Source organism: Mus caroli, chromosome 1, assembly GCF_900094665.2.
Source record: "Mus caroli chromosome 1, CAROLI_EIJ_v1.1, whole genome shotgun sequence".
Lineage (NCBI taxonomy): Eukaryota > Metazoa > Chordata > Mammalia > Rodentia > Muridae > Mus > Mus caroli.
This window is the reverse complement of record NC_034570.1, coordinates 85,791,572-85,806,010: the sequence shown is the minus strand read 5'-3', so window position 1 is coordinate 85,806,010 and position 14,439 is coordinate 85,791,572. Positions and strand designations below refer to the sequence as shown.

Below are 14,439 nucleotides of genomic sequence, written 5' to 3'. Positions count from 1 at the left end.
TTGCTGTGTGTTTGGTGGTGGGATAAGAGTGTTCTATTGGAGAGTTTGCTCCTCTATCTTAGGCTGCTGCGTATATCTGGGATGTTGCCAGGTGAGTTGAATTGTTGAATGCTGAGGGCTGAGCCCCAGGCATGAGAACTTGGACAGCGTCAGCTGTATTAGCAAATTACTGGATCAAGAAACTGATCACTGCCAAGAAAACAAATAAGAACAGACCTCATCAACACCAGCAGTAAAAGGATAGTTGAGTGTGCATGTGAGCTTTTCTTACCTGCTGCTTTTCTTTTCTACATGGGCTCCTGCCTCCCATAAGAAAGATTTTGTCCTCTTGGTCCACTGACTCACCGGTTCTTTCTGCAAGTACCGTCACAGATACACCCTGTGTGTGCTTCAGGAGTTTTCTAGGTGTTTCTCAGTCAAGGGTGGCAGTCAAAGATTAGCCATCACATTGAGTAGGAAACCCGTCCTGATAACAGTTCACTGACTGTAGCACTGAGGACTCATGTGTACCTTGGTAGGTTTCTGAAAGTGGGTGGAGCTTGACTGCTCTGAGGCATTTCAAGCACTGAGGAAGATCTTCTAATGACAAGCACTTTGGTCTGCTAGTTGAAGGGTCCACATTGCAGATGCTGCATGCCTGGTACAGTAAATGTGTGTCTGTCTGTAGGTGGACATTGTCAGCCGAAGTGGGGAGAAGATTCCAGTCTCTGTGTGGATAAAGAGGTTGCAGCAAGATCGAGGCTTGTGCTGTGTAGTGGTTCTGGAGCCTGTGGAGAGAGTGTCAGCCTGGGTCGCCTTCCAGAGTGATGTGAGTATATTTTCAAATCTTGGCTATCTTCTGCTAACACAATGTTCTTTTCTTTTGTAAGAAAGGAAGTGCCAGAGCTAACTGGAGGTTGTCTTGGCTATGGCCCTTACTAACTGCATTCTTTGAATAAGGAGTCCTATCACTGATGCCTCAAGTTTCCTTATCTATAAATAGGATATATTTCCTTATCTATAAATGGGAATATTTACTCAGGATTGTCCTTATGCCTAAAGATGTCACACTTTTTTTTTTTAAGATTTTATTTATTTATTTATTATATGTAAGTATACTGTCGCTGTCTTCAGACACTCCAGAAGAGGGAGTCAGATTTCTTTACGGATGGTTGTGAGCCACCATGTGGTTGCTGGGATTTGAACTCCGGACCTTCGGAAGAGCAGTTGGGTGCTCTTACCCACTGAGCCATCTCACCAGCCCAAGATGTCACACATAGAGTAGTACATGAACATGAACTGGGATGTTGTTACTGGAAAGTGCGGTGTGGACCAGAGCTTTTGGAGAGTACTTGAGAAAATGGTATTGCTCGTGTGAAAGCCCATGACATGCCTCTTGCACTTTGGATATAGAAGTTGTGCCATCATTCTTGCATTTAGTTTTTTTGTTTTTTTTAAAGATTTATTTATTTATCATAGGTAAGTACACTGTTGCTGTCTTCAGACACACTCCAGAAGAGGGCATCAGATCTCATTACAGATGGTTGTGAGCCACCATGAGGTTGCTGGGATTTGAACTCAGTACCTTTGGAAGAGCAGTCATCTCTCTTGCACCGCATTTAGTTTTTAAACACTAGAGCATAACCTTCAATGAAGTTTAGAGAAGTGTGAGAAGCTTCTGTCAAGAGCATTGCTTTCTTCCCCCAGGGAACTATCACATCATGTGACAGTCTCTTTGCTCATCTCCATGGGTTCACATCTCCAAAGGATGTAGTTGGGCAGTGTGTCATAGACTTGATTCCATCCATGCAGCTCCCTCCTCCTGGCCAACATATCCCAAAGGTAGGTACCTGACCATCCTCACTGTGTGCTGGGTTTTGAGTTTTGTTTTTTTTTTTTAATTTAATTTTATTTGTAATTCATTTTTTACACTCCAAATTCCAATCCCCACCCCTCCCCACCCACCCTCCGACTGTTCCACATCCCACACCCCCTCCCCACCCCACCCTGTCTCCACGTGGATGCCCTCACCCCGCACCCCACCTGGCCTCTAAACTCCCTGGGGTCTGGGTTTTGACCTCAGGGTTATTCTTGGATGGAGCAAGCTCTAGCTCTAGTTCTCTGAGCTTTGAGGCTCAACCAAAGCCCAGAGCCTAAGTGGTCTGGCTGATTAGCCTTGTCTCCTGAGCCCTCCTCTTTTTTTCATGGTCCAGGAGAATGGGCTGATCTGTAGGGTAATCTTATATCCTGCTTGGAGTTCTCCAAACAGAACAGATAGGATTTTATGTAATGACACATAATTAGTTGGGAGAACTGAGGCTGGTGATTATAAGGCCCCCTGCAACCTGGAAACTCTAGGGTATGACCTTGGTGTGGCTCACCCAAGGTTGAAGGTCTGAGAACCCTGAGGGATTCTGGGGGAAGTCCTAGAGCTCAAAGGCCAGAGACCCTGGAGTTCTGACTTGGGGCATTCCAGCTGCAAAAGAGAGATTTCCGTTAGTCCTTTCCCCATTTTCTCTTCAGACCTTGAGCTGACTTGGTGCTGCCCATTTTGAGCATGACTCTTCCTTATTCAGACCACCCAGAATCACACATATATCTGGAGGCATCCTGAAAGACATACTTAGAAGTAATGCTTGAATGGCATTAGATACTTGTTAGCCATCACTTCCTGGGGGTAAACAGCCACATCTCACAGAGGGTGGCAGGAAACTTGGGTCATGGTTCATACTGAATTATTAGGGTCCCCATCTTTCAGCTAATATGTGGCCTCTATACTGGGAACCTGAGGGCTATGCCTTTATCTGCTGTCTTTTCCGTGCCTTTAGGGATTGGCTGACTAGACAGCTCTTCTGGGCAACACTAGTTTTGTTTTTGTTTTTAAAGGGAGTCCATTCAGCACATCTCCTGGGGGTGGCTCTTTAATTCAGTCCACTCTGGTGGCTTTTGTGTGTCACATTTTCTGGTTCATGAGTTGCAGCCCTGCCCCCATTTTGTCCTTTGCATCTTCTCTTTTACTCTGAGGAAGGAGCTAATAGCCTGGCAGGGCACTGGTTAGTGGCAGTGCTGTATGTAGAGTCAGTCCTATTACAACAGCTGCTGCTGGCCAGGTCTCAGGCAGACTTCTTTTTTTTTTTTTTAATTTATTTATGTTTATATTATGGACATTGGTGTCTTGCCTGCATGTATGTCTATGAGAATGCCAGATCTTGGAGTTATAGACAGTTATGAATTGCTATGTGGGTGCTGGGAATTGAACCTGGGTGGTCTGGAAGAGTAGTCAGTGTTCGTAACTGCAGAGCCATCTTTAAGCCCCTCAGGCAGATTTTAACTTCCTGAGGCAGGTGTCCTGGGAATGGCAGTAGACACATGTAAGTTATGTTTTCAGTCCCTATTCCAGTCACCATCTCCCCTATATACACAGGATCTCCATGTCCCTCTTCCATTCCTGGCTCATGGGTCTTGAGGACAGGTGGGATTGGCAGAAGTGGGTCTTGGTCAGCTCGCTTAGTGCTCATGGACTGGGTGCTTCACTATGTTCAGGACAGGAAAGATGAGCCACCAGGCTGCCAATATAGCCTCTAACTTCTCATGCCTTCCAGAGTGGTCCCTGAAGTGGTGGAAGAGAAAGCCTGTGTCCAGGCTCTTACCTGAAACCTGATTCACCCTTGTTAGGAACACCGTACTAGTCAAACTCTCTGTGTCTTAGAACTGGCCTCATACTCACAGATCCACCTGCCTTTGCCGTCTAAATACTATGAATACAATGTACACAACCATGCCTGGCTCTAATCAAACTCTTTATTGGAAAACCACATGCCTTCCAAATAATAGAAGCAGATAGTAGATAATGTAAGGACTTGGTTGTATGTTGGGGGAGGAGCTGAAAAGATAGATGTGATGGTCCCTCAGAGTGACAGCAGGAAACCAGCTCTAGTGTGGAAGAACAGAACATGGGTGTGGAGTTATGGGTACTGTTTTAGTGGTGTTTCCTGTTGCTCTGAATAAAAGACTGGCAAAAGCAACTTAAGAAAGAAAGGGCCAGGCAGTGGTGGCACACACCTTTAATCCCAGCACTTGGGAGGCGGAGGCAGGCGGATTTCTGAGTTCGAGGCCAGCCTGGTCTACAGAGTGAGTTCCAGGACAGCCAGGACTACACAGAGAAACCCTGACTTGAAAAACCTAAAAAGAAAGAGAGGAAGGAAGAAAGGAAGAAGAAAGGAAGAAAGAAAGGAAGGAAGGAAGGGTGGGTTTATTTTGGCTTACAGCTGAAGGTACAATCTAAGGTGGCAGGAGTGTGATGCGGCTGCTCAATTGCAGCACATCACCCTTGGGAAGCAGAGTGTGATGACTGAATGCTGCATGCTCAGCTCCCCTCTCCACTTGTACAGTCCAGGACTCCAGCCACAGTGGGTGGGTCTCCCCACCTAAGCCAGTGCAGTCAAGATCACTCCCTACAGGCATGCCCAGAGGCCTGTCCTGAAGCTGGTTCTAGACTCTGTCATGATGACCCTAATCACCACAGCCACTCTCATAGATGGATTCTACTTTCACTGAGACCAGGAGGTGCGGGAGAAGCACCTCTTCTTTCCCTTCCAGATTTGGAGCTGAGGAGAGGAGTGCGTGCAGCCTGTGGATGCCAGAAGGCTGCAGCGTGGCACAGATGCCTACTAGGGATGAGTCTGGGACCAGTCCCCTGATTGGTTTGTACCTTGGTCATTATTATGCATTCGTTCTGGGCCCTGAGTCCTCCCAGCCTGTTGCTGCAATTGCCAAGGTTCCAAATTCTTGGGGCAGGGTGGGCTGGAGCAGCATGGATGGGGGATATTTCTAGCATGGTTATGTGAGTGAGGCTGGGATCTAAAACATCGGAATTGTGCCTACACAGTACTGCTGTAATGATGAGTGGGACTGTCCTGTCTTTCAGAGTCTCAAGATTCAAAGGTCTGTTGGGAGAGCCAGAGACGGCACCACCTTCCCTCTCAGTTTGAAGCTGAAATCCAAGCCCAGTGGAAAGGCTGTAGCTGACAGTGAGGTGGCCTCTGAACCAGGTTACCAGGCTTCTGTGTGGGTGTTCTGCACCATCAGTGGCCTCATCACTCTGCTGCCAGATGGCACAATTTATGGAGTCAACCACAGCTTTGCACTAATGTTGTTTGGTTATGGAAAGACAGAGCTCCTGGGCAAGGTAGGCTTGCCTCGTTTCCTAGCTCCTCAGTATCTGATGAAACCATTCTGCATGCATCAGAGTATTTGAACCTGATGGGCTGTAAAGCTTACAACAGGCCATACCATCCTATTCATAATCAACTATCTCATTTCCCTGGGCCACACATCAGTGGCTACTTTTGGACTGACTGTCTCCTGGGTCATTCCAGAGGAGCAAGATTGTCCTCTGCTTAGGATCTCTGTTTCTATCCAGCTGGTTCTGGTCTGGCCCATTGACCCAGGTTTTGGTCACACTGTAGATACTGTTTGTTCATACGTACTGAGCATGGTTGGTTAGTAAGCAGTAGGGGAGAAGGGGTTCTATATCTTCTCTTCTTGGGGTTGGGGGTTGGGTAGATGTTTTACTCACCAGGCTTCAGGCCTTAACTTTCCCTTTATCCTCAGGCAGACCTGTAGGGTGCAGTCCCATCATGGTTCTGTACAAGCCTTCGTAGACAATGTTTAACACACCCCAAGTCATACTTTAGCCATGAGTCAGCCTATTGGATCAGGCTTAGAAGAGAAAGACCATTTTGCTTTATGTGGTACCACTTAGGGTGACCCACTTGCTGAATAACTCTGAGGCCTTGATAGCTCCTGTTTCTGGCTTGGATGCTGTTTGGGCATTCATGTCCTGCTTTTTAAGGGTCACCTCAGCTTCAGAAGTCATGCCTTAACTGCTCCCACGACCTCTTTTTGTGTGGGGGAATGGACCCTAGTGGTGTTCTGAGCCTTCTGGGAGGGTACATAGCTCCTATGTGCTGACAAGGGATTGTGGAGCAGCCTTGGGAAGCCACCTACTGCCAGCTTTTGACATTGGCATATTGCTCCCCAGCTTTTGACACCATTGAGTGCCCACCAGCCTCACCTGGTTCTTGGATGCAGGTGCCTGTGACCCTTTACTGGGCACCTTGATCACTTGGGATCTAACTCCAAGGCAGGAACCTCTATCTTTTCTTGTTTCTGCTAGGTAATCCTGGACTGTGTGTGACTGTGTGTTAAAGTATCTCATATGAGGCTCTGAAAAGGTTATTCTGTTTTTTAGTAAGACCCAAACGAGTAACTAACCTCAAATTCACTTGCAATTGAGTTATTCTTGATTAAAAAGCAGCCAGCATGTGGCTTTCTGTAGGAGTATTATAGGCTTTGAGACCTCTCCGAGAGCCTCATGGCTATAAACCCTTCACCCTCATTGAGGTTACTTACTTGGATTCTTGTGGCACCGACAGCTGCTCAGGCTTGGGGGCTGCATACAGGCTCGGAAGCAGCATCTGTGTGAGCAGCTCTTGGTCTGGTAATATGGCCCTTGATGGGTGCCCATCAGTGTACTTGGACCAAGAGCTCTAAAGTTGTTAGCTTGGCAAATCCAGGGTCCCTGCTCTAGGCAAATGTGAAGTCAAAGACCAGGTATCTACTTGAAGACATACAGGTATTTGCATAACTTGCCTTACAGTGCATTGTGTTTGTCGTTTTTATTAAAAAATAAAAACATTGTGAATTATGTGTGAGGTGCCAAGGAACCAAGATCCTGTGTGATCCAGGATCTTTCCCATTTTGAGGACTGAACTATTCACACTGCTGCTATTTCCATTTTCTAAGGAGGATGAATTCAGTGGGTCACAGTGGATCCTCCTAGGTTCTGAAATGTCACTGTTTTATTCTCTAGAATATCACTTTCCTGATTCCTGGTTTCTACCACTACATGGACCTCACATATGATAGTTCGGCACAGCTGCCAGATCTGATCAACTGCCTAGACATTGGCAGAAAGAGTGGGCCTGGGGAGATGAGCTCTGATGCCCAACAGAACTGGGAACTGGCCAGTGGGGCCCAGGGTAAGGCTCAGCCTCCTCCATCACAGTGTTTATGTTGCTGAGTAGCTCCTTAGAGGTTTGTGGCACTGTAACAGAGATAAAGCAGAAGCCCCTAGTGACCTTTCCTGACTCTCAAGGGTGGATGGAGCAATGAGAGGCTCTGTCCTAGTTTGAGGCTGTCTTGTACAGTCCTCTTGTTCTTTCCCAGGAGATGGGACAGTTGTGGGCAGTGTTTTACAAATGTTTAAGCATCTAGAAGGGAATTAGGAAGTCCTCCAAGACTGTGCCTATGTCTGAGACACAAATAGCTGGCCAAAGTCTTGTCCATTTAAAGAGAATTTATAACCGAGCCAAGTATAGCAGCACATTCTTGTTTTTTGTTTTGTTTTTTGTTTTTAAAGATGTATTTATTATTATATGTAAGTACACTGTAGCTGTCTCCAGACACACCAGAAGAGGGTGTCAGATCTTAATACGGATGGTTGTGAGCCACCATGTGGTTGATGGGAATTGAACTCAGGACCTTCATTCAGAAGAGCAGTCAGTGCTCTTAACCGCTGAGCCATCTCTCCAGCCCCAGCACATTCTTGTAATCTCAAGTTAGAGGGTTGCAGTTACTTGAGGCTACCCTAGAGAGACCTATGTGGAAACAAAAAGCTTCCTCCCACCCTCCCAAAGGTAATAACAGTACATTTATGTAGTTTCATTTAGTATAAGATTGAATTGTTATAGCATATCATATTTATTTCTAAGCTGGTGTTACATACCTGCTGACTTCAGTATATGCCCCCATAGTTTAAGGGTTTCTCTGATTGGTTGTGGAGTCAGTGTAAGCTTCTGTCTTCTTCTAGTGAGGGAGAGGAGTGAGTGAGGGGTCAGTGCTGACAGAAAGAGAAGCTACTGGACTTGTAGGCTGTCTGAGTGTTTGAGGTTTTGAAACAGGTACAGGTGTGTTTTAACACAGTGGTTGGGAATAGACAACTTTCTTGATTTTGCTGTTAGGTCCAAGAATTGACGTGGTGTTGGCACGGGACCACATGCCATCACAAGATGAGACCCTGAAGCTTGTGGGAGGACAAGTATCCTCTAGGACTCAGACACGATTGGAAACTGGATACAAGATACTTCCTTCTTCTGCATCTCAGCCCTCCCTGGGGTAAGTGCCTTGGTTGGAGGTTACAGGTTTACAAAACACCCAGTTAGGTAATATTCAGCTCATGGGTAATAACGTCAGTGATGGCTACTGTGTACTGGTCTCCTGCTCTGTCTACACAGCAGTGCCTTTCCTGTTAGCCTTGCAGCCCTAGCAGAGAGTGCCCGTGGTGCTCTTCTCATCTTATGGACAAGGAAGTAGGCTGCTGAGAACTCAAGAAGACTAAGAGATAGATCTCTAGAATTTTGAAAATCATTTGAAAGCACTCTTTATATATTCTTAAATAAAATTATTCATTTTGAGTAAAGGATGTTTATAATGGGAAACTTTGGGAGGTAGGAATAAAAATTCATTTGTTTGTCACCATAGCATTTTAGTATGTCTAATGACAGGTTTATTTTGCTGCATATAGAACAGATAATGGTACTTCATTACAAAAGTTGAAAAGTCTCGGCTTGTTAGAGAAGGGTGTGTTCTGAGGAATTGAGGCTGAAGCTCAGTAAATTCTTTCACTGTGGGCTAGGTGCTCAAAAAACAAAACAAAAACTAACCTCCAGGTAAAGTATTTGGTCAATATTGGGGTTCTTGGCTCCTCAGAAGCCAGCCCTTGGTGTTCCTGGCAGAAGGACCTGAGATCCCTGGGGCAGCTCTGGACATAGGTCCCAGGTTGCCTTGTGTGAACTTCTGTTGGTAGGACAAGAGGAGTGCCCCCTACCCCCCAACTCCAAAGAGTCACTTGAAAACCTCTTTGTATCCCTTTTACAGTGACCAGAATTCAGTGACAGGTGATGCTTGGCTGCCAGGGCAGCTGTCAGATGTCCTTCATCTCCTCGGTTGTTGTCTTGCTAGGATTCTAAGTCTCCAACATAGAAGTCACCCCGATCCCCTCCTAACTTGATGCTAACACAGTGTTAATGGCCAAACCATTGCTGAGCGAAGTCATTTGTGGTTATTCTCAGCCCCTGCAATACAGATTTTCAGAGGTCATACTGCAGGGGCAGGATCATGTCCCTAATCTACCAGTTTTCCTAGCAAGTGACCTGTGACCTTTCTAAAACCCCAGAGCCTATCTGTCAGGGTTTGGGGTAGAAAGGCTATAGGAGCAGGTGAGACAGTAGAGAGGATGGAATACGGAGAACCGCTGGCATCCAGCAGCATTTGGAGATTTCACGAGGGTAAATACCATGGCCGGGAGTTGTCTAGACCCCTTGGCTAGGCCTTAATGAGGTTGTTGTGGTGTGTATCCCACAAGCCTTCATCCTCAGGCCGACCCTGTAATTTATTCCTGGATAGGGCTAGACTTACCCTGTAACGTGGGAGGAATGTTCAGAGAGGGAAAGGAGCAGTGGGTAGACACAGTGCTTTTGTGCCTGTTCTCTGCAGACCTGTATCTCATTCCTGTTTTCCCAGGAAGCCTTTGTTTTAGAACTCCACCCACAACATCTTGTACTGGGAAAACATCCTCTCATAGACCTTTTCCACTGCCTTGATTAACTTCTGCTTTACAACTTGTGGGGTACCACTTGAAGACCACAGTAGTGTATCTGATCACCAGGTGCTTGGCCTTAGTCCTGGTTGATGTGAACAGACAGTACAGTAAGCTTGTGGACACCATGAACGATAAGCTAGTGGAGGAGGGTCATCCTGCCTGGACTGCAGCAGCCTCCTAACACTAATGTGGTCCCCCCTGCCCTGCCCCTCCAGTCCTTCCTGCTACTTGTCTTAGTCTCCTTGCTCTTCTGAGCTACCTCCCTAGTTCGGGCATCTAGTGGTTGGATGGTGTTGAGAATGAGTCATGGCCTGCTATCATAAGTTTGTTAAACACTCAGAAATCCACTTCAGTAGCTTCTTTTGATTCCTCTTAGGTAAATGTAGATTAATATGAAGAAGTATCTAAGAGTAGATATAAATTTGAGGCTGTCTGTCCTAAGTGTACCATGTTCATTTTATTGTATTTGTCTCTCAGTGTGACCTCTCACTGTTACTAGTGACTGTTTTCCAAATTTCTGTCTCCAGGGTGGACAGCAACCCAGAGGGTGATAAGCAGTCATTGCTCACAGACCAGCAAAGCATTCCAAAGAGAAACTTGCCAGCCCATGGTGGTCAGAACCAACCAGACACCTCAGAAATATCCCTACCAGTCCTTAAAGAACATTTATTGTCTGAAATTCAGAAAAATATCTCAGAAGAAAGCCCACTAACCCACAGGAAATGGTTATCCAAGGCGCAACAAAACCGTACAAAAGGAAGCCTGCCCATCCACGAGGAGCAGTTATTGTTTGCAGGCCAGCATATCCATGTCTTGGGAAAGGAGGGGCCTTCAGCAGAGAGCTACAGTGAGGCTCTTTTAGAAGAAAGCAAGTCCAAACCAGTGGATGCAAAACTGTTTGCTTCATGTGAAGATTCTGAGCCTCTAGTTTCAGTTAAGAACAGGAGCAGCAGTGTGGACATGTGTAATCTGCAACAGGAAGCTCAGTTGCAGCTGATGGATGTCAGCAGTCCCAGCAGTCCTAACCCCTGGGCTGATGCCACCATGCCTGAGCCCCACACCACAGGGCAGATAGCAGGCGGGAGCCTCACATATTGCCCACAGTACAGAAGCGAGTGGGCCTCACAGCAGCGAGGCCAGGACTCGGCTCCCAGCCCCTCTGGAATGGCATGTGTCTCGCTTGGGACACCCACTCTGGATGAACCATGGCCAGGAGTGAGAAATGACAGAGAAGAGCTGCAGACTTGCTTGATTAAGGAACAGTTATCCAAGTCAATCTGTGAGGGAAATCTGGGCATCTCCCGTGTGGAACTCGTTCCTGCAGAACATCCTCCTTTCACTGCCCCCGTGTCTTTCTGTGATCTGGGAGGCCGAGATCTACATGCTAGCCGCTCAGGCAGCTCCTCAGCCTGCTACGCTTTGGCCACCGACCTCCCTGGTGTCTTGGAGGCAGTGGAAGCTCAGGAGGCTGATGTGAGTTCTTATTCCTGGAACCTCAAGGAGCTCTTTCTCAAGGACCAGACAGACAGAACTCCATCACATTGTTCCTGTACCACATCTGAGCTCAGCGAGGCGCCATCTCTTTCAGTGGTGGGGTCAGATTTAGATGTGGGTAGTCTACATAGGCAGACTTCAGATATTTTAGTTGACCGAGAGATGTTGCTCCTTACTGGGACCTATTTTGACCTTAGTGAAGGCCAACGGTTCCAGGAGATGGGAGCAGGACATGATCGAGCAGAACTGTCTAACATTTCTTTGGTCTCCTCTGAACACTATGAAACTAGTGACATAGAAAGCCCAGGTTGTGACCCTCCCTTACTAGATCCTGGTCCCAACGATATGGGCCTATCAGCAGAGAAGCCCAGGCTGAGTGCCCAGATCACTTCCACTCCTGTGGCACATGGAGCCACCAGCCTGCAGCAGGAGATCCAAGAGGGCATCTACTCTGGAAGCTGCTACCACCGAGATGGCTTACGACTGAGTATGTTCTGGGGAAGAGGCTTTGTAAACCCTAGCCATGTGTAATGAGGTCTTTGGAGGGAGCCACAGCGCTCTATACTTCCTCACCTTCCTGCCCTTCAGGTATACAGTTTGAAGTAAAGCGTGTGGAGCTCCAGGGCTCTGCGACCCTGTTCTGCTGCTGGCTGGTGAAGGACCTCTTCCACAGCCACCGGGACTCAGCCACCCGAACCCGCCTGTTCCTTGCCAGTCTGCCTAGCTCTACCCACTCCATGCCTGAGCTGTCTGGATCCAGCTTTGGAGAGGTTGGTATCTGTGCCCAGCTCAGTCTTCTATGCACTTTCTACTGTGCTGCAGGTTTTTCAGGTAGCATCACTGCCTTTATGGCTGGAATGGGTGGAGGGTATGCCTATTGCTTTTTAACGTTGTCTTCTAGTACCCTGTGTAAGTATAAAGCAAATGTAGGACTTTAAATGAATGTATACCCTGTACAGTGGGATGTAGATGCATTTAGACATAAGCGAGTTTGGGTTGATGGCTGGACACTGCCAGAGGGGCCGTAGAGATTTTCAGACCAGCCCACTGTGAGCACAGGAGATGGGAACAGCATGGATGTTGGTGCTGTACTGATGGAGAAGAGATGACTTGTGATCTCCCAGACCTTTCTTTGTGTCCTCAGGTGCTCAGAGCCAAGCCTTGGTTTGAGGAATCCCCAACACCTGCAGAGCTAGAGGGGCTGGCAGCCTGTGAGGGCGAGTATGCCCATAAGTATAACACCATCAGCCCACTTGGCAGTGGGGCCTTTGGCTTTGTGTGGACTGCAGTGGAGAAGGAATGCAACAAAGAGGTGCTGGGGCTCGCGTGGGGAGACTTGTCATGGAGGAGGAGGGACCAGGACATGAGTAGTTTTCTGGATATAGATATACTTCCTGCACTACACAAGCTAATTCCAGACAATAGCCCTATTGAGTTTCATACTTAGACTTTGCTTTTTTGCAGGCTCTTTGGCCCCAGCCAGGCTTATTACTATGTTGATAACTCCCCTCTCTGAGCAAGAGGCTTATACTATTCTTCTGCTCTCCACATCGCATGATGCTTCACTTTTAAAACCAAACTTACTTTTAAAAACCAAACTTAGGACTTCCTCTGCTTAACTGGAGAAATATGTCCCCACCAAACACAGATGCAAGCCAGCTGACCAATACTCTCAGGGTCACCCAAGATTTTTTGTGATAGCTCTCATATGCCTGTTGGGTGCCAGGCATTTTTTACGTGCACTGAATGTCTCCCAACTGGCCTCCTTCTCCAGTCACTAGGGTCATTCCTGTGCATTCCTCTATCTGAGACTTAGAGCTCACTTTCCTTTGCTTCCAGATCCCACTGGCATGTTCTGATTTTAGTACCAACAATTCTATTCAGAGGCAGCAGCCATTTCCTGCTTTTTTGAACAATGTCAGGCTCCCCAAGCATGCAGCAATGTGTCAGGTCCTGGAGGGCCCTTGAGTATCACCACAGAGTATTTTCTTATTACTTGTTGCTGGGATGCTCCAAAGGTCTGTGTCTGTGTTGCTGGGTCATATTTTTTGTGGTTCTAATGGTTTTTCAGAGGATATTTTAGGATTCCCCCATAGTATGGCAGTTATGTCTTTCCTCTCCTTGGTCTACTTCTCATCCTTCTTTTTTCCTTCCTGTCACATGCGTGCATGCGTGCTTTCATGCATGGAGATCAAAGAACACTTACAGGCATTGGTCCTCTTCCACCATATGGGTTCTGGGGAATCACATTCAATTGGCCAGGTTTGTTGGTGGGCACTTTCACCTACTGAACCATTTCACTGGTCCCTGAATTTTTTTCTTTTTATTTTTCAGAATGAGTTTGAGTGACCACTCAACTCATTGAATGAATTAACTATTTTTTTTTAAAGATTTATTTATTTATTATATGCAAGTACACTGTAGCTGTCTTCAGACACTCCAGAAGAGGGCGCCAGATCTCGTTGCGGATGGTTGTGAGCCACCATGTGGTTGCTGGGATTTGAACTCTGGACCTTCGGAAGAGCAGTCGGGTGCTCTTACCCACTGAGCCATCTCGCCAGCCCATGAATTAACTATTGAATGATGTCTTTTCAGCACTTATTTACATAACTATACTCCTGTTTCCTTTTTTACTATAACGATACACTAATACATTTTTTTGTGCTCATGGATTCCATCCTTGGTTAGGTATAATATCTTTCAATGCATTGCTAGCTTTGATTAGCTGTTGTATTTATTTATTTTTATTTAAAAATTCTTGATTATAGGTCAGATGTGGTAGCACATGCCTTTAATTGTAGCACTCAGGAGGCAGAGGCAGGTGGATCTCTGGTCTACGTAGTGATTTCCAGGACCCCATGGCGGCCTACCTGGAGAGACATGTTTCAAGAATTTTTATTAATACTGTATGTATGTACATGTATGATGTATGTATATGTATAAGTACATAGTATATGTGGAGGCCAGAGGAAAACCTGGAAGAGCTGGTTTTGTACTTTGCCTGTCTGAGTTCTAGGCGCTGAACTCAGGTTATCAGGTTTGGCAGCAAGGCCTTCACTTGCTTAGCACTCTTGTCAGCGCTAAAGTTGACGCTCTCTATTCGCCTGGAATCCTGAAGATACGCTGAATTCACTGCATACAAGTTTGGGGGGAGTGGTGTTAGACTCGTTTTATTATATTTTTGCACGTGTATTTAAAAAATTACCAGGATATATGTAAGAGTTTGTGTGTATTCGTTATTCTTGACTAATGCTTGGTAAGACTTGGGTCTGGATTCCTAAAGCTTTTTTTTTTTTTTTTTT

The 14,439-nt window shown here is 46.5% G+C and overlaps 1 protein-coding gene across 3 annotated transcripts in view; it reads left to right on the top strand.

The window, feature by feature from the left end:
• The window catches only part of Pask (PAS domain containing serine/threonine kinase), a 41,755-nt gene that overhangs the window by 11,322 nt on the left and 15,994 nt on the right, over positions 1–14,439 (top strand). For all 3 annotated transcript variants that reach the window (XM_021157658.2, XM_029482839.1, XM_021157565.1), the window contains exons 5-12: positions 668–808; positions 1,687–1,821; positions 4,907–5,167; positions 6,854–7,022; positions 8,004–8,157; positions 10,171–11,624; positions 11,726–11,907; positions 12,282–12,449. In XM_021157658.2, coding sequence (XP_021013317.1) covers positions 668–808; positions 1,687–1,821; positions 4,907–5,167; positions 6,854–7,022; positions 8,004–8,157; positions 10,171–11,624; positions 11,726–11,907; positions 12,282–12,449 — 2,664 coding nt within the window. The remainder of the gene's footprint in view (positions 1–667; positions 809–1,686; positions 1,822–4,906; positions 5,168–6,853; positions 7,023–8,003; positions 8,158–10,170; positions 11,625–11,725; positions 11,908–12,281; positions 12,450–14,439) is intronic.